General features: G+C 35.6%; 1 protein-coding gene across 2 annotated transcripts in view; it reads right to left on the bottom strand.

The window, feature by feature from the left end:
* Positions 1-740: 740 nt before the first annotated feature.
* The window catches only part of LOC110100851 (cation-chloride cotransporter 1), a 66,810-nt gene continuing 46,843 nt past the window's right edge, over positions 741-20,707 (bottom strand). For both annotated transcript variants that reach the window (XM_020828544.2, XM_020828546.2), the window contains 6 exons: positions 10,126-10,380; positions 9,837-9,951; positions 6,214-6,408; positions 4,538-4,938; positions 2,228-2,389; positions 741-2,054 (listed from right to left, as the gene is read on the bottom strand). In XM_020828544.2, the coding sequence (XP_020684203.1) occupies positions 964-2,054; positions 2,228-2,389; positions 4,538-4,938; positions 6,214-6,408; positions 9,837-9,951; positions 10,126-10,380 (2,219 nt within the window). In that variant the 3' untranslated portion in view covers positions 741-963. The remainder of the gene's footprint in view (positions 2,055-2,227; positions 2,390-4,537; positions 4,939-6,213; positions 6,409-9,836; positions 9,952-10,125; positions 10,381-20,707) is intronic.

Genomic DNA, 20,707 nt, shown 5'->3' on the forward strand with positions numbered 1-20,707 from the left:
TGACAAGCTACATTAGGGAATAAAATGGAAAATTATTATGTGCGGAGTACGGTGTTGAGTCCGAATGTAGGGGATCTTTTGAATTGTTGTATATGTTATGCGTAAGCTTTGCATGCGCTCTGTATATTTATTGCGAATATACTACGTATTTATAGATATACAATAAATAAGCAGTAAATAATTAATTGTGAAGATTTGTTGTTTATTTATTTCGTATTTACAAATATAGAAAATACTCTACATTCGAACTCCACACAGAAATTTGAAAAGAAGAAAAACTTGAATATATACTCGAGGGGGAAACAAGAGGTAATGAGTAGAAAAGAGAACAGGTTGAAAAAAGAAAGAGAAAAATATTCAAGTTGGAGTGAGTGGATTGCTAAGGGCAACTTTCAGGCCAAGCTTTGACTGAACACATACTAATCTATCCACATAATCCAATAACATATAAGACCCAAGACATTACCTGTCCCAAATATTTTTTGTTAGAAAAACATTACAACCACGAAAATGGTATGATAATCTCACCATACATGAAAAACATTCAATACATATCAATAAAGCACGACTACGATGATGCTGTGGATCTGCATAGAACACACTTGAGTCATGAACTTTTTGGGATACATGCTCGCATGACCGAATGAATCAATCTCAGATATAAAAATTGTTTGAATGTTTTCTCTGTGCACGAATCCTTTTTTCCCTCTTCTAAATACATATATTTTTTTTCGAATATATCTTTCATAATGAGAACTTCTCAACAAATGGTGCTTTAACGAACAAACAGGCTAATACAGAAAGGATTATCCTGCATCTAGGAGACCCACTACAAACTATTGTACAAAAATTTACCTTTACTTCGAGAGCAATATAAAGAATGAATTCAACTTATGATGTGTCTAGCAATCAAAAGCAATAGACAAATTAAAACGCAAGGAAATGTGTTTTGAAGTCTAGATGTCATGTGAACAGAGTGACAACATCTCTTCTATATCCCCTAACTATCAACATCCTTGGCACATTCTCAACAAGCAGATCCATATACTCCATGTAAAAATATGATGGATGGCTTAAAGGGGGTGGTGGGAGACTTACCAGTACTACGGCGGCCATCCTCGAGTATCTTAGTATTGTTGAATTCAATTCGAGTGTTGTGTAAAGAAACTTATCAACCTGCTGCTCATTCACCACAACTTGCTTTCCATCTGCCATCAATGGAGTCCCTTCTCTATGAGATGTTTCCTTCATTTCCTCCAGATAAGCACCAATGCGCTGTTGTGCACTACTGAATGCTTCCATGGACTCGTCCTGCTGATGCCCGCTCTTCAAATGAGCCTCCCATGATTTGATTGTGATGACAATAACCTCGGCTTGCAGCCTAAGATCATACAGGAATTTCTTGACATCAGCCTTCAGTTCCTCGGCCTCGGCATCTTCTTCAGCTATGCAGAAGACCTGGATCTTGCAGCTGTCAAAGCTCTCTTTAGTAAGCAGGAGCTGAGATAATAGGAGCATGAGGCCACCATCCCTTACAATCCAATAGAGGTCAATGGTTCCATACTGTCTCTGGTACTCACCAGGCCACTCATCAAGACCCTTGACAATTACGACCGCCTTGTTCGCAATAATGCAGTCATTAATGATGCTAACAAAGGTGGAAGGTATCTGGGTCAGGTTCTCGCGGCGCCAAATCTCCGGGTATCTCATGACAACAATATTTGGTTTGAGATTGCCGAGGCCCATGGTCTGTACAATGCCGCGGAATCCATCAGCCATTGTTGGTGCCACCACAATCTCAGCTACACCTTCGCAGTTCTTGTAGTCGATATATGTGCTGAGCTGACGACAAGCAATCTTAGCATCTTCTGCCAATTCTTGATAGTCGCCGTCAATGATAGATACAAACATGGACATGCCACGACCTTTCTTCTTCATACAATTGGCGAAGTCTGCAAGCTTGGGATGACAAGGAACGTTTTCTGGAAGCTTGCCCCATGGACGGCAGAAGACCAGGGGGATTGGGTACCAATTTTTTGGATGTACCTGATTTGCTGCAATAATGACGTGAGAGTGAATCAACGGTGTTTGCAATATTAAGATGCAGCATTTTAGTTGTACTAAATAACAAAAAACTCATAGAATGCATTGCCATTTTGATGTGCAACTGAATATGATCCAGAAGATTCTCCTAATTGTTTAGGGTTTAAAAAAAGAAATAACTTACCGCCTAGAGAACGAAGACTTCGTAAAGCTAACTGAAAATATGCACTCTTAAATCCATCACCCCAGTCGCCGGCCTTCCCTTTAATGCTAACATAATAATATATGAGGCTAGCAAGAGCTAGCGATACCACAGTAAAAGACCATGAGATTAAGAACATGATCACTGTAACCAAAGAGAAAAGCTTCATCAGATATTAAACAAACATAAAAGAGTTTTACCATCAGCAACATTGAATAAAACAACAAGGCCTATTTGAGGCAGAGATGTTTAGAAAGAGCACCAGTATAATTTTAAAATAGTATTAGCATGCACCATTGTACCTATTGTAACTTACTACTGAGTGTTTTTAATGAGCAACTTTGGTTATTAGTTGCTCATTTGGGTATGGGTACCACCAGCAAATCAATCAATAAGTGCATAACGTTCTACTTCATCTCAAAAAGTACATACCCCATCCTTTGAATGAATAATACACATTTTTTTTAAAATATAAAATGGTAGAAATCTACCCAAAAATATTTTATTAGTTAACAATAGAGCACAATGCACAAGACTAGTTACAAATATATAGGCATGAGAGGTCAAGTACAGACAAGGCACAAAACCAGTCAAAATCAAATTTCATGTAGAAAGCCAGATTATATTTAGTTAAAAGAAAATCACAAGCTGGACTCAATCATATCTATCGCTTGACTAGTGAAGCTCTTATGTAGTGACTCATTTTAATTAAAATGCCGCATGCTTTCTTAATGCATAAAACATGTGATGTCCAACATTTGAATCATACTTACATAAGCTTGATGCATATATAAAGATTCAGACAGAAAAATAATTAATTCAACTAGTAGATAGATTACAGGTACAATATCTAAATTTAGTAGTTCTATTACTTCAACCAGTGTTTGATTTCCCCTAAACTTTATTTGCAAATGGGAGTCTGCACAAAACTAAATCAGGTGTGACTCTACCAATATTTAATATAAGAGAAAATGATCTAACCAGTCCCAAGACTTTAAATTTGTCTACTTTAGGCTCTATTTGGGCCAACTTTCTTACTACTTTGCTTTTTAGATTACAACCACATTTTCATTTTACAATTGTTTTCTTGCTATTTATTATTTTTTCAGAAATTTTTGTAATGAAAAGCTGCTTTTTTCCAACTAGATCTATTAATATGCAAGAGTAGTACAAAAGAAGCGGTCCGATTTCTCAAAAAGATACAATACCTACAATAATTTTAAAAAATGTTACATTCACCTCAACTTTAAAACCACATTTATAAAAAGTTGTTGTTGCACCAAATAGACTTTTAATGCTTTTCCAAATTTTCAATTTAGGGGTTGTTTGGTTGACTGAAGAGGATTGTGTAAAAGTAATGCAATATATTTGAAATACTTTGGAGTTATTTGGATGAATGTAAAATAAACATATGGAATTATATTTTTTGTTTGACTAGAAGTAAAATGAAAGTCCAAAGATAGGGTAGTGGTCAATGGCGGTGGCAACCAGCAACGGAGGCCGCCAGGGGGCGGTCAACTGTGGTGACAATCTGCAGTGGTGGTGGGTGGCGTCAGCGGGCAGTGAAGTTTCAATGTTAACTAGAAATCACTCAAATCGGAGGAATTCCAAATACACAAAAAATGAACTAAAAGGTAAATTCTAAATACACCAAAATTTTACATTACATTTAGTTTACGTCAAACCAAATACCAATATTCTCCAAACACTGCATATGGAATACTTTACATATCTTTTACTTCAAACCAAACAGCCCCTTAGTACCTCAACTCACTAAATCTGAATTAATTTGGTCCTACCTTAAAATTTATCATTTCTTTTGATAAAAATAGGAAGCAAGCATTTCATGTGGGCATTTCAGTCATTTTAAAGTCAACCTCATTAGTTTAAGCTGATATTAAATAGTGAGATTGATCCTAAAAATTTTAAAATGTCCTCCTAAAAAGCTTCTCTCCATCAATTTTCACCAAAGAAATGTTAAAGTTGATTGTAAGACCATTTTTTATTCAGATTTAGTAAGTTGAGAGTGACAAAATTGACCATCTAAAAAAAGCATGGCATTAAAGCAAACATACCTGAAAAATTTATGGATCATTTTAATCATTTCTCCTTAATACAATTTATATACACCCACTAAAGAAATTCAATGCACTCATTTAGAAAGCCATAATAGTTTTCAGCATATTAAAAATGGGAAAAACGGAAACACTGGTCATCTGGTTATCTAGCATACCGCAGATTTACAAAATATTCATACAGATGCAAGAAAATGATATCAACTTAAGAGCATACCTATGCAGATCAAGGCGCCAATAAGCGAGAGACTCCAATGGTGAAATCTCCATCGGGGCCGCCAACTAGGGGCATCAAGAAGGTCTAGAAGGAAACAAGATAAATTTACACCCGCATAACATAGAAGGAAAAACATAGTTATAGTCGGTGTGATTAGATCAAGGTTTCCAATCACGACACACCCAATGCATATGAAGGCTGTAAACAGAGTAGCAAGATGTGGTTCTCCGCCTTCTGAAACTTTGAAATATTTAAGAACAGGAAGAATATCATCATTAGCTATGGCAGCCAGCAAACGTGGAGCACCCGTCAAACTCTGCAATGCAGCACCTAAAGTTGAGAGAATGATCCCAACATACACAATTGCCGGAACAGGCCAAGCAACTTCAGCAGTAAGAAGCCTGCAAGAAATCATAGTTCTTCAAAATTAGAGCAATGGAAAACATCTCAACACAAACTTTGTAGAAAATGAAGCATATTAAATATAAGTTTGAATATTAAATTCTATCTACATCGTAAGTCATTGTTTAAAACACATAATTTGATTTGAATTGCTTAAGTTTACAAATATAATAGCTTACTGTCAAAGCCAACCAAGTCGACTCTATTGGAAATTTGCAAGTAACACGAAATGAAGATTCGCCTAAAAAAGGATAGTTCTCAAATTTTTATAATACAATATTGCAAAAAAGTAGAGCAAATACTATACACAAAAATGACGAAGCTTAAAATAATGCTAATATAATTAATAAAAAAATATGGGCGTGATATTTTTTTGAAGTGTCTATTATAAACCTTATTAAATCATGAACAGGCAATGAAAAGTTTGAAAGAAAACAAACCATTAGATTTTCATGTCCAAACAAGAATCATAGCCAATGAAAGCTTTGCTTATTAGAAGATACAACAACAACAACATCAAGCCTTTTTATCCCACTGTAAGGTCGGCTACATGAATCATTTTTATTCATTATGTTCTATTAAAAGTTAAATTCTCATTTCTTGTTAATATTTTCTAACCAAGTCTTCTTAACATAAGTCAAATCTAATACATCTACTTTCCTAATTAGGTCATCAAAAGGCCGTTGTTTTATGTGACCAAATCATTTTAGGCGACTCTCTCTAATTTTATCTTCCACTGGAGCTACTCCAGCCTTTTCACGTATATGCTCATTTCAGATCCTATCTCTACGAGTAAAGCCACTCATCCACCTAAGCATCCTCATCTCTGCAAAACTTAACTTAATATTATGCTTCTCTTTTAATGGCCAACATTTTACAACTCTAATAAAATGAAGATATAATCCATAGGTAGTATCTTATTTGATATCCAATTTGTCTTATGACAATTCAACTTCAAACATGACTGACTCTCATAGAAGAGCGGAGCGCGATTTTTTAGAACCCACAGGCCCAAGCAACGAAATATAAGGGCAAGGCAATGCCAGCTAGTGACATGGATCAGAATTTGAAAATTGGTTGATTCGGGCAATTTTTTAATGCAAGAGAAATAAGGATTTTGGAGTACTTAAAATCCCTCAAAATTTTATTTTGGATTTATTTTGCTTCAAATCAAACACGAAAAATCTAAAAATGCAGAGAAATGAAATGCAACACTCCTAATGCTACTAACTAAATAGCCCTTAAAAAATGTTTCATGAATAATTGGCAGATACCTGTTTGTCAAAAGCTCTTCTCTAGTGGCTAATGCTCCAAATAATAACACTGATACCAAATACATAAACGTTGTTGTAAGCGTAGCGGCCAATGTTCCAATTGGTATGGAGCGCTGTGTATCTTTCAAAGATGCAGAACGATTCGACCCTGCCATGATTCCCGTCACTGCAGGAAAAAAGAGACCAACTAATGCGCTGGAGCAAAAAGAAAAAAATATAATGTTAGAAAGCAATTAGAAAGATACTTTCTATACTGAACCTTTCACCATGCTAACTAAAATCCAATCTCTGTTTAGTTTAGTTCATAATAATTAGTTCACGTAAACATTATGAAATTAATACCAGTAATAAGCCATAAATTAATCAATTTACAGTGTATTTCAGTGGCATGAAATCGAGTTAACATCAAACTGTCATTGCGTGCTATAAAAGATAAAACCGTAAGTATATAACTAGCTGAGTTAATGGAAATTTAATCATTATTAAACGGAGATAGTAGAAATGAACTTGATATTCAAGTTTCCAAGATTTAATATAATAGTTATCAGCAAACAAAACCATGCCGACATGAATCAGTGACCAGAAAATTGTCCAAAAATCTTTCAGCAAATAGTACCGGTAACAGAAAAATCCTAGCACAGGATTTTCAAAGAGCCTTAAGTTTGAAGCTCTTGCTCGGTAGTGAGTGAAGTAAGACCTAAGTTCAAATAACAAAAAAAAAAACAAGCAGAGAGTGACTGAAAAAGATAGCCAAACAATGATGCCTCCCTAGAGAAGCCATAGGGAAATGACTGATACTGATGGACTACATAAAGACCTTTAGGATAGGTGTCTATGATGGGGACATCAGATCGTGGAAGATTTATCAGAGACGTGGCCGCCGATCTACGGCCACGATCGAGTCTTTGTATTTTTGAGTCATTTGTGTTATTTTATTATTCATGCATTTTATTTATTAAGTGTCTTTATGTTTTCTGTTTGTACCCCTTTAATGGGAAGCGTCGTATGTAAGCCCAAAGGGCAAGAGTGTCTTTTATTTCATTGAGTCATTGTAGTTGGCTATTTATAGCCTCTTCTTTCATGTTATGGGGTAATGAATGAATGAATGAATGATTGCTTGTTGAAATTTTCTTCTTGCATGAGTGGTGAGAGCTTGAGAGTTCTAATGGGGAGAGCTTCCTAGGAGAGGAAGAAGATTGGCGCAATACCCACCAACCTAGAAAAGTCGGGTTCGTGATTTTCTTCATTTATCTCATCTCCTTCTTCTGTTGTCCCTCTGTCTTTCCCCCTCCTTTATCCCTTAGCCACCGGATTCCCACCTCCACCCGAAACCTCTCTCCCCTCTCCACCTCACGGTCCACCCCTATACCCGAACCCATCCACCCGCCAACTCTAGAACCCCCACCCCAATGCTTTTCATTGCCTAAATTGGAATTGGATATTTTGGGACATAATTTTGAATTCAAATTCATTTAATTTGAAAACTTTCCTAAAATACCAAATCTATTTTTGAAAAGTTCCTGAATTAAACCTATTTGAATTTTAAATTTGAATTGGATTTAATTAAAAACTTTCCTCTTTAATAATCCCAATTAAGAAACCCCTAATCCCTCTCATTAATTGCCCCCTTGGACACCCATACCGCCGGCCTCCACTCCCTTGGATTTGGGATTGAAATTTCTTTCCTATTTCCTATCCCCACCTTTGGAAATATTTCCAAACTCCTAGCTCCATAGCCGAATTTCCTAAGCCTTATTTCCTATTCTATTTCCCAAATCAAATCACTGATTTAGGGAATAGAAATCCCTCAGCTCCCTATTATCCCGCCGCCCACCTTCTCCCCTCTCTCTTTCAAATCTCCTCTCTACCTTTATTTCCCTACTGGGTTTGATTCCATAACTCTTGCTCCTTCTAGTTCTTTCCCTCCAAACACTGAAAGCTGAAATTCCTCTCAGAATTCTGAAATAAATCTGAAAATATTTCAGAGTTCTTGAAGGAACTATTTCAGATTTTTTTTGAGGACACGTGGAGTTCGTTCTTGCCACTATTCGAGAGTTGTATCAATTGCTAAAGAGATTCTACCTTCAATCATCCATGAATGGCGGATCCGGAGACTGAGTATGGTTTAACTTCGGACGAAGATGGTTTCACCAACATCCTACGATCAATCTTCTTCAACGTGAACCCAAGGATCAACCACACCGTCGAAGACTACTTGGAGCGGATTCTAGATACCTTGGTGGAAGCTATCGACGAACACTTCGAAGGCGTAGAGTGGAGGATCTCCACTACTCTCCTTGACGAAGGTTCCTCTTCTCCATTGCATCTTTTATCATTTAGTCTAACTTCTCTTGATTAGATCGCAGTCATGACGGACTCCTCCGCTTTGCTCTTGCTTAAGCTTAGTAAACGTAGGATTTGAGTGCACCTCTATGCTTTCTAATTCTCATTGTTAGACTAGGGATTATTTTGAAAGCTATTACTATTCATTGCGTTGTTTGCAAAATTATTTTGGAAGTTTTCAAAGCTCTCAACATGTGATTTAAGCCTAAGCGGATAACCACTAATCGTTTTGATTCATTGTTTGAATTTGCTAGTAACTTTGTTCTAGAATTATTCTAATCATGAGTTGTGCAAAATCCATGTGAGTTAAAGAACATTTCATTTTCGTAGTCCTGCATCAGTCTACCTCTTATACAACAAATACTAGATACAAAAGCTTATGTTCGCAATTGTGGTTTTGTGGTCCTTTGGCTTTCTTTTATCAATCTTCAAAGATTCACAAGATGGCAAGAACCAACTTGCTCACAAAGTAGTGAAATTGGATAAAACTAAAAAGTAGATAACATAGATTCAAAATGAATCGATGTAGATTTGTAACTTAGTATGTACTCACCAACTGCAGAACTCAGTAATCAAACCAACATTAATCATCAGAAGCAACCAAGCCAAGATCTAATTCTCAGCCATATAACAAGCTGATTTTCATTTAAAGGATATAGTACAAATAATGCCTCATTTAATAGGAAAAAATGTTAAAGAAAAGCAAGTGATCACAACAAAAGAACCAAACCATCCATAAAATAAAAATAATAAAAAAAAAAAAAAACATGATTAAATATCAAAATAAATTACGTAGAAATGCTAGTTACATCATAATGTTATACACAAATGTGAAGATAGGACTACTACAATTAATAAAATATCATACTAAATGTGATTTTAAAAAGTAATCATGAATTGCATAAAGCAAAAACATCAAAGGAAACTTTAGTAATGGTCATATCTGGAGGCTCTATAGAAAATATCAAAATGCCTTAAAATCACTTAAAGCTTTAATGAAGCAAAGAATATTCGCTGAATTTTCAAATAAGTCTACATTTAATTGCTCAGAACTAGCTTCATAACTGACCATCTAGAGAACATCAAACCTCACTCTCCCAGAAATAACTTAAAGCTAAAACTCTACAATCTAAATGAAGCCAACGAATTCGAAGATCAAATATACCTTCTAAAAAAAAAGAATGACCAATAAGATGTAAGGCCATAACAACCCAAAAAACAATTACCAAAGAACAAATAAAGATAGTTTGGCAAACTTATAAAAAAGGGCAGTTACTCACTTAAAGTTCCAATAAATAGACCCGTTCGGGTCAGGAACCCCAGCATTAGTTGTACGCTGGTAATCTGAACTCCAGTTATCTCTAAATGTCTTTGATTTCACTCCAGTTATCCCACCTATTAAAGAAATTGTAACCATTGTTGTACACAAGAACATTAAGAAACAGGCTCGATCAGTCAAAAATAAAGACGTGAGATGAGATTTTGTTCCATAAAAATGGAAATACTAAGATAACTGAACCAAAAACAAACGGTACAGATATAATTTCCATCAATGAAGAGATAACTCACTTGAAGCATTATGTCTTGGAGCTACAAAAGTCCCAACAAATATGCAGAACAATGAAAATAGGACAGCGACAAGGAAAGCCGGGGCAACCTTGTTGATAATTTTCACACCACCAAATACAATAAAGCAAAGTAGAATGGTCACAACCACCCCATAGAGTTGTAGATCATGCAAGCTTGGAGTTGATACAGTGGTTGAAGTTACATTTGTTACTGTACCATTTATTGATGTGCTATTGCTGACAACTACAACACTCTCTGCAACAAGATAACCCAAGAGAACATGGTTTATAAAAGATACATTAAATCATTGGGAATTAAAATCATCAGGAATTACAATAAACAAATGAATGGTACATAAATGATAACATTTTTTGAAACTTTCATTACAACAAATGCTTCGAAACTTCCATTACAACAGATAATGATTAACAAAATCAAGGACAACTAGCCGTAATAGTTTAAAATAAACAAAAAATGAAAAAGCTTACAAATCAGAAGTATGATTAAAATACTTGGAAGAGGATTAAACAAAATTAAAAGCTCTGAAATATGGCACGTTAAATGTATAACCAAATCTCAAAAGCTTTACTCTACACCATTTTTTCATCTAAATATGACCATTACCATTTCAAGGCCTAGTCAGTTTAGAATACCAATTTCTAGCAATAATGCAACTTCCTCTTTGATGTCAAAAATTTTCCTATTATATTTCTAAATGCATATTATTACAATTTCACAACTAATGGCAGAGCATGCTTCATGTGATGATAATAAGTATTTAGAGTCATACTTAAAATTTGTAGGGATGTTATTTTAGGAATAATTCTAAATTTTAACTTTATTATTATTTAATTGCTACTATAGCACAAGAATGATTAGCCAAAGATGAAAAGACGAAATTTTCCCATCAATCATAAAAAATTTGTGGGCTCTAAATTCATGCTCAACCGCTCGCTGGGATTGTTTCATGATTTTTTTTGTCAAATTTTTGAAATGCAAATTAAGTTTGAAGACAAAACACCACCCAGAGATTTCATTCTTATTTTGTGAAGACTCTATGATCTAGTTCTAGGTTTCTCATAAACATAAAGCCTATGTGGTTAAGACTAGTTGTTAAATATGCACTAAGCGCTTAGCATATAACAATACCATTTATGGTATATGGATTGAATTTTACCACCATGAAATTAAACTGGATGGTCGGGAGAATGATGATGAACCTAATCAAGATCACATGGGTTGATTGTTCCAGATTGTCATGGTCTCTAATATATTTATTCATATGAGATAATAAACTTGTGTACTTGCATATACCTTCACTAAGACCTTTCAGGTAATCGTCGGGTCACGATGAAGAAACTCACCCCCATTGGGTCCACAAGGGGTCTCACCCGCCGATCAAGGGGAGCCACTCATTCAAAATGCATAGGAGCACTCGCCCAAAAGATCAACAAGTGCTACTCGCCCACACTTACCAACGGAAATCATCCCTTATAGGGGAACAATTCAAGTTCATTAACCAAGCAATCACTCACTCTTTCCTAGAGCGACATCCTCACTGATACACACTTAGCTCAACTATAGGAGAGTGTTCACTCACGAGGCCCTTAGCTAGTCATATCGTTGCCATCTAACCCAGATCTCTCTTTCCCGCAACTACAACTCACTCGCTTCTCTCTTCCAAGGTGATCAAAGGCCTTTAACACAAGCCACTGACAACCTCAGCTAGCCTTTTTGTCATAGATCCCCTCATCTCAGCACTTGCCCAAGCATACTCGTCAGAGTATACTCGGCACTACTAAACTCGCCGCAGAGGCAGATCATCAAGAGCCATTCAACACCGCCCACTCAAGCCAATTATAGAATGACACTTGCCTAGGGCAGTTTGTACTTTACTAAGAGTCATTAAGTTGATATTTTTTTTATTCTATTGATGCAATATTTCCTATTGCCCTTAAATCCCTATAAATAAGGGGTGGAAATGAGCATTTTAGATATTTACATCCTCATATCTTTTTACATTTTTTGTACCTTTTACATCTTTTAACTGAGTGAGATTTTGAGCTCCTACAGTATTTCTTTATAGAATTTTCCACACATGTTCCAATTTAACCCTCACAAAGTTCACATGTTAAGGTCGGGTGTTGTTTATAGAGAAATTTGGATCCAACACAACCCAGCCTGCTGAAGAATCCTTGTTGGCAACCAAGCTTGTTTCATCCAATGATACCTTGTAGACTTAGAATAGATATTTATCTAAGGAGAAATACAAGTCAACCTTAGCTAACAAAGGATTTTGTATCCTATTAAGTATATCGTATAATTCATTACTCAATAGTTTTTAATTAGTAGAAAACGTACGGGTCTCCGTCATGTCTCAGTCATGACCATAATTTAATGGAGCTATTTTGCGGCAAAATCATCCAGTCAAAGAGCTCCTATCAAAAATATTAACTTGTGCTATCATTTACTGAAAAAGCTATCGATTAGAGAACACATGTCATGTCCTTACTAGTATGAAAGTATTTAAAAATGAACAATAGTGATACAATTAATAAGGATTTTGCTCTTTGTGAGCTAAGGCTATTCTCAAATTTATCACCCTAGATATACGATTGCGGAGGTGAATGATTTTGCTTTATATTTTGTGGGTTGTTGATTTTAATTAAATATTGTCTTTTTTAATCGAATATTGTCTTTTTTAATTATATATTTTTATATGTTTTTCTAGAATTTTACACCCAATACTAGTTTATTTTAAAATTTAGGAGGATTTTATAAATAAATCCCCTTCTCGTTGAGAATCACTTTTAATACAGCCATCATCAAGGTATTTAAACATTTTAATTTTATCATCTTCGAAACATAATACGTCCTTACTGGCAAAAGGTTGTTTGAGGATAAATCATAGCAAAACACTCAATAAAATATTTACTTTTATAAGCTGAAGTCATTCTCAAATTCATCACCCTAAACAAACATTTGTAAAAGGGGGACGAATTTTGCATTAACTTTTATAGGCAGTTCATTTCAATTAAATATAATCTTTTTTATTGATTTTTTTATATTTTGATAGAAATTGAAACCCCACATTAGTTTACTTTGAAATTTGAGAGCATTTTTATAAATTGAGTCCTCTTCGGTTAAGTTTAACTTTTAATACAACTATCATCAAGGCACCTAAATATTTTAATTTTATTATCTTCAACCTTCTCGACTCTATTAAATTATCTGCAAAGGATCGGGCCTCATATGACTTTAAAAAATTTCACTTGAAATATTTTAAAATATTTTTTTATAATTTTATTAAACTTACATATTTATCTAGGTGCGGCCCCAAAATGATCTGCATTGGGATTTAGTGGCATTTTTCAGATATATGGTACCCTCAAATTAAAATTTATTTTTAACATAACCATTATCAATATAAATTTTATATTTGCATTGAAATCACTATAAGTATTTATATTTGCAATATAAATTTTGATTTCAAAAAATGACCTCACTTATTGAGATTTTCTTTCAACGCGGCAATTATTAAAGTGACATTGAAGTCACTTGAAATATTTATATTAGCAATATAAAAATTTGATTTTGAGGATGGCTCCATCCGTTTGAGGTTTTCTTTAACTGCGTCAATCATCGAAGTGACATTGAAGTCACTTGAAGTATTTATATTTGCAACATAAAATTTTGATGTTGAAAATGAATCGCTCTAGTTGAGATTTTATTTCAACGGATCATCGTAAGGATGATATTAAAATCACTTAAAATTTTTATAATTGCAACATTAAATTGTGATTTTAAGTATAGACCCATCCAGTTGAGATTTTCTTTCAACATGAGACCATCATTAAGGTGACATTGAAGTCACTTGAAGTATTTATATTTACAACATAAAAATTTCATTTTAAAAATGGACGCCTCCCGTTGAGCTTCTGTTCAATACGATGATAGGAAATATTTGAATTCGCAAGTAATCCTACAAATTTACTTGAGTTCGCAAGCAACCCTAGCAATACTTGGCTCAAAACATCGAGAAGAAACCATAAACGAGGGCAAATCAAACTAGAAAAGATAGATTGCAATAGAAGAAAAACAAAACAAAGTGCAACTCAAGCAAGATACAATTGATCCTCAATTCAAGAGGACTCAAGCAGGATACAATTGATCCTCAATTCGAGAGGAGGATCGTCTCTCCCAATCTCTAGATTGTAGATCTAGAGCCCAAGACGCCAAGGAACTCTCCCAAGAACAAAACAATACAAGCCTCCTTAACCCTAGCCTCTCATCCTCCTTAAATATCTCCTTCCTATTTAAAAGCTTCCTAATATAAAATATTTTAAATCCCTCTCTTGCATGAACCGCCCCCCTCCTCTCTCTCAAAATCCCACCCAAAGAAGAGGGACCCGCCCACTTAAAACAAAGGAGGCGGCTGCCGCCTCCTATAGGTCCGAATCGGCCCAGGCGGGGTCGGTTTATTTTGTTGCGTAACATACGACTATCAACAAAGTTCTTGAAATTTTTCATATTTGTTCTTTTATATCTTATCAACTCTGCCAATATGCTTGTAGATGATCAAGTCAAATTTAAGCATATTTTATTTTTAGTCAGTGCAACAAACACAAACCTGACAATTAGGAGTTTAATATATCGATCAAAGCACATGCATGTATGCTTAAGCTCAGAAAAAAATTGTGATTTTTAAAATGACTACATGCTTTGTAGAGGGACTACACACCTTTTAAGATGAGAAGAGCTCAATTCAATTTATTCTTATCCGCAAAAATTCTCAGACATTATTCTAAAAAATTTAAAAACAAAGGATTTGTGAATTGTCAAATCATATACAAACATTTCAATTATAGAAAAAAAAAAGATTTTAGTTCAGCTTGCTTTTAATCCAGTGCAGCATTCTTGGACCTTATGTTCGAGCATTTAGCATCTTTGTTGGAGCACATGCGGGGATCCTAATTTGAAAAAAGAGAATTTTATTCATTTTTCTTTTAACCGCTCGGAATATTCTTAGACTTTGTATTCAAGCATTTAGTTTAGTTGTTGGAGCACATGCAAGAATTTCAATTCAAATAAAAAATCTTAGTTTGGTTTTTAATGCCACACAACATTCTCATACTTTATGTTTGAGCTTTTAGTATATTTGTTGGAGCACTTATGAAGACTTTTATTTTTTTAAAATTATGTTTACATTTTTTGACAATGCACTTACACATTTTTCAGTTCATTTGTAAAGTATACTTGCATATTTTTTAATGAATTTGCACACTTTTGATGCCTCTACGTCATAAACCTTCACACTTTTTTGGTGCATTTACTTAATTTATTAGCACGCTCTTTAATATACTTTATTTGCCACATTTTCTACTTTTGAAATGATTTTGCTCCTTCCAAAGTATCTATGATGGGGACATCGGAGCTTTGGAAAGTCTATCAGAGACGTGGTCGTCGATATACGGTCATGATTGAGTCGATGTACTTCTGAGTCGTATTATGTATTTTCTTTATTATTTTATGGTGTATTTGTTTTATTAGTGTTTCCGCTTTTACCCCCTACTTAAGGGAGGTCGTATGTAAGCCCAAAGGGCATCGTCGTCTTTTTATTTTCTTGAGTCATTTGTACGAGGCTATATATAACCCTCTTGTTCTCTTTTCATGTTAATGATTGAATGATAACAAAATTTCGTCGTGTTTGAGTTCTTGTGAGAGCTTGAGAGAGATTGGAGCGAGGTCCCTTGGAGAGGGAATTTGGATCACCCACCAAACTTGGAGACGGTCGGGCTAGTGGTTCTTCTTTTTTATCGAATTTTTCTTTTCCTTCGTCATCTAGCCGCCGGCCAAAGGTCTCGCCCAATCCGTAGGCCGCTGGCCTAAGGTCTCGCCTAATCCCTAGGCCGCCGGCCACCTAATCCCCCACCTACCCGCAGGCTTCACCAGACCACCACCCCTCCACCGAAATCCCCATAAGCTTCCAACCTAGCCGTCGGCCCCCCACCCCTCCCATCTTCCCTCCACAATTCAAATCCCTCTTGAATACTTTTCATAAGTTGTCACTCTTAATTTAGGAAGGCTTATTTTCAAATTTCAAAATAATTTGAATTTGGAAATTCTTTCCTAATTTAGGAAATCTATTTTAGGAAAGTTACTAAATTAAATCCTATTTGAATTTCAAATTAATTGGGATTTAATTATATCTTTCCTAATCCCTAAAACCCAAATTAAGCAACCCCTAATCTCTCTCCACAATCCCCTCCTAGCCTTTGAAGCCACCAGCCCCCTTATTAAATCACATGGGATTTATTTCCTAAATCCCCTAAACCCCTTTTGAAAATAATTCATAATTCCCCCGTCCACCTCCTTTGGCCGAAATCCCATAAGCCCCACCTATTTAATTTATTTCCAAAGGAGAATCTCTCCATTTGGAATTAAACTAAAGCCCCTCCCCTCTCCCTTGCCGCCGGCCCCTCTCTCCTCTTCCTTGATTATTTTAATCAAGGGGATTAATTGGAGAATTGTTTGAACACTTTCCATCCACCAAAATCTGAACCAAATTAAACTCCCTCCCTCCTTCCTTGGCCGGCCATCCCCTCCTCTCTACTTCATCTTCTTTCTCTCTAGTGGAGCTTCAAGGGATTGACATTGATCTCTGGCTACACATCATCCTTCGAAAGCCAATGAATGGCCGATTCGGAGCTTGACTACGGATTTTCTTACGACGAGAAAGGATAGGTTAACATCCTCCACTCCACCTTCAATTTCAACCCAGAAGTTGATCGTTCCATCGAAGAGTACGTGGACGGCATTATTTTCACGCTATCAGAGGCCATCAACGAGCAACTTGTCGGCGCCCAATGGCAAATAGTCTCCGGACCTTCTCAAGGGCGAACTTCTTCCCCTTTTCATTTACTTTCCTAATCCCCTAATCTTGTAGGTGATGACAAGTCACAAAGAGTCGTGCTTCGCCTTATGCCTGAGCTTAATAAACGTAGGATTGAGTGTATTTTCTATGTTACTATCTTATTGTTAGATTAGGGATTTTTGTTGAAATCTACTTAATTCGCATGTTGTTTAAATTCTAAGTTTTTTTTTATAATCCATGTTTTTGACATGTGATTTGTCCTAAGCGTGGCTACCCCTCTTATATTTTATTTTGTCGTTTTGATTGCTAATAGTTTAAATCATAATTGTTTTATCAAGAAATCGTGTAAGATCTTATCGCATACATGTAAAAGCATCGTAGTCCTGCATCAATCTATATACTTGTTAAGACAGTGACATGCTTCTCAAGTTGATGTCATATTTCTCACGTAGTTGCATGCTTTCAAGCCAATAATATCCATCTTAAGTATGTGACATACTTTTCCAGGCAATGCATACTTCTTGAGTAAATGACATTTTTTGATGTCATGGCACGCTTCTCGAGGAAATGACACTTCTCAAAACAACTGCGCACTTTTGAAGACTGCGCTTAAATTTGAAAATTATATTGTGACATATGCTGGATTTGAAAAACATTCGAATTTTAATTGAGTGTGCAAGCGTTTTTTGTTGAAATGCAAGCAGAGCTTAATTTTGAAGTTTGAAGTATTCCTTTTGTTTGCTTGCGTATGTATGTTGCAAATTTGATAGCATTTATGATGAATTAGATTTCCAGATATACTTATCTTTCAAAAGAGGCATGATTTATCCATATAAAGGTTAATTTAATTCGAGGGAATCTCACATGGCATATTTTTCATTTTATAAATAGGGAGAATATTCAATTTATTTTCATTTAAGTTCAATTCATCGAATGAGTTCATGAGGGTTGTAAGTATTCTTACTAGTGGTAGAGAGGTTTTGGGCTCGCAAGCAAATTTCTTTACAATTTCCTATAAGTTTAATGATGTTTCATTTTGCAATTTTCATTCTAATTTTATTATTTTGGTGATTTCAAATTTAATTTAAATTATTTTAATTTACAATTTATGTTCAAAAGTTTTTTGTCATGTTTGGATCTCCTGTCAGTGCAAACTTTGACAACATCCTAGCATCTTCCACATGTAGGGGCATCATCAAGAGTGCTAAGTCTGTCCAACACACCAAGAAAGGCATGTATATTCAGTGTTGTAAGACATTGCGACCGAGCTCTTCTACTCCACCACACTAAGAAAAGTATATGGGTCTTCATATGCCTACATATAACTCAATTTTTCCTGCCGCATCAAGAATAACACCTCCATGTACTTAAAATTTTCTCATTGTGTTGAAAAAAACAGGTACAAAGCTTACTCAATGCGTCACAATTGACGCTTACAAATTTTTCATGCTGCATAAAGAAAAGCACGCGCAAGTTCCACTTGTCACAGCAACAATGTCCCATTCGGGATTTTAGAGAATTTTTTAGTTTGACTTTTATACTTTCACATGCATGTCGATGACAAAAACGGTAATGGTGACGCAAATTTTTTTATTGATTTTTCTTTCTTTTTCTTTTTGTTCATTTTTTATATTTTTCCTTTTTATTTTTTTCTTTATTTCTCTTTCATAGAGAGAAATGAGAAACTAAGAGAGAGAGGGACAATAAGGGTGTATGAGTGCCAAGCCGACCCAAACTCAACTTGCTAATGAGATTGCGAGTCGAACTTATCAAGCCACGTGCTCGAGCTTGAGCTTAAGTCACACATATTAAACAAGCTGAAGTTCACGTTTAGTGAGATTTAGCTCATCGCCTCATGAGCTCGCTTGATTAGGTAGATATTTAGGGGTAGAAATGCTTGTTATTTATTAATTTATGATATTTAGGGGAAGACTCAACTTTTTATAGTAAGTAATATGCATTTTTAAAAACAGCTAAAAATTGCAGGATTGCGTTTAATGCAATCAATGCAGCTACTAATTATTTTTCCAAAAAAAGGAAAATATGATATTTTCCCATGTTGTTTCTCTCCAAGTAAAATGCAAATCCTAAGTTTTTCCTGCTATTATTTCTTCTCCAAGTGAAAAGTTGTTATTTATCTTGCCATCGAGCTACGTAATCCTTCTCTCGATCTTCTACAAAAAATTCATCCGTCCTGCTTCTCGAGTGAGCTCTCATCAAGCTCGAGCTGAGCTCTTGAGCTTGGGAGTTAAAGGAAGAGCCGAGCACGAGTTTATTTCTTTGGCTCGACTCAAGCTCAAGTCAGTTTTTGACCGATTAGCCCAACTCGAGTTTATCATGACTCAAACTCGATTCGACTCATTTACACCACTAATTTTATAGAGTAGGAGAGATAGGTATCTTTGTTAGAGAGGAAAAAGAAGAGAGAGAGAGAGAGAGAGAGAGAGATGAAGAAGAGAGAGAGGCCGGGATAGAGAAAGAAAATTAGAGAGGTTGAGAGAGTTAGAGGGCAACAGAGAGGAATAGGAGAATAGAGACAAAGAGATGGTGAAAGAAAGAGAGAGATTGAGAGAGATAAATAGAAAGAGAGGGAAAGAGATTGATGGAGAGGAAGAGAGAAAATTCTCTATTTACAGAGTAAAATTTGGAGAGAAGAAAAAAAGTGAAATAGAGGGAGAGGAGAGAGAAAAGTTGAGATTAAAGGTTTGAGAGAGATTAAGAGAGGAAGGTGGTTGGCCATCGTCGATGATGTTGTGAAGCAAGCTAGAGCAACGAAGTCGTGTGAGTAGAGTGGCGGTGAGTAGGTGACCAGCTACAGGTGTGACAACACCTAAGTAGCTGGAGCCGGTGGCGAGGTACCTGTAAGTCACTAGGGCCGCACGAGTGAAAGCAAGGCAAATATGGGTTGTGCAAAGAGGGGCTCACGAAGTTGGGAGCAGGTGTTGTGTGTGCATGCGGGTGGGGTTTTGTCAGGTCGAAAGAGAGAGTGGGACATCAGGAGAAGCACAAAAACACGGGAGTAGGAATGCAGTCATCTTAGGGCGTGCAAGAGTATAACAAGGAGGAGGTTTTTTTAATTACAAAGCAGGAGCACGACTCTAACATTCATGGATGGAGTGTGGCGCGATATGGGGGAGAGGGATGGGCTAGAGAGGAGAAATGACTTTTTATTTTTTACTTTCTTTTTTATTTATAATCTTTTTTAATTTAATAATTAATAATATCATTATTATAAAATATATTTTTATTCTCTATTTTTTTATAATAATAACTTTTAAAGTTCTTTTTGCTAGCTTGAATCAGAATAACATCGACACCTCGCGTGAAATTTTTTTTGATTTTTTTTCGCTCGAAGGCCCCTATGCAATATAGGTGTTGATAAGTTATTTTTGTTGTCCTGAACACGTCTACATAGTCCGTTTTGCGAGGTGATTGAATCGAATCAACCCAGAGAGATTATCAAGGGCAACGGCTAATGGAATAACCATCAACCATTTAAAAGTTTCATTTTGACTAGAAGGAGCATGTTTAAAATCTATGGGGTTGTAGGCTTGTCTTATTTTAATTGATGTATTTGTTCTTGGTTGGCAGGCTTATTAGTATGGATGCTAGCTTACATCTAGGTTAGTTTGGGGCTTGCATATATCGGAAGGCCCAAAGAAGCGGGATCTCTTCATGCTCACGACTCAAACAGTCCGCCCTTCCCCG

This window comes from Dendrobium catenatum, unplaced genomic scaffold (genome assembly GCF_001605985.2).
Source record: "Dendrobium catenatum unplaced genomic scaffold, ASM160598v2 fragScaff_scaffold_1271, whole genome shotgun sequence".
Classification (NCBI taxonomy): Eukaryota; Viridiplantae; Streptophyta; class Magnoliopsida; order Asparagales; family Orchidaceae; genus Dendrobium; species Dendrobium catenatum.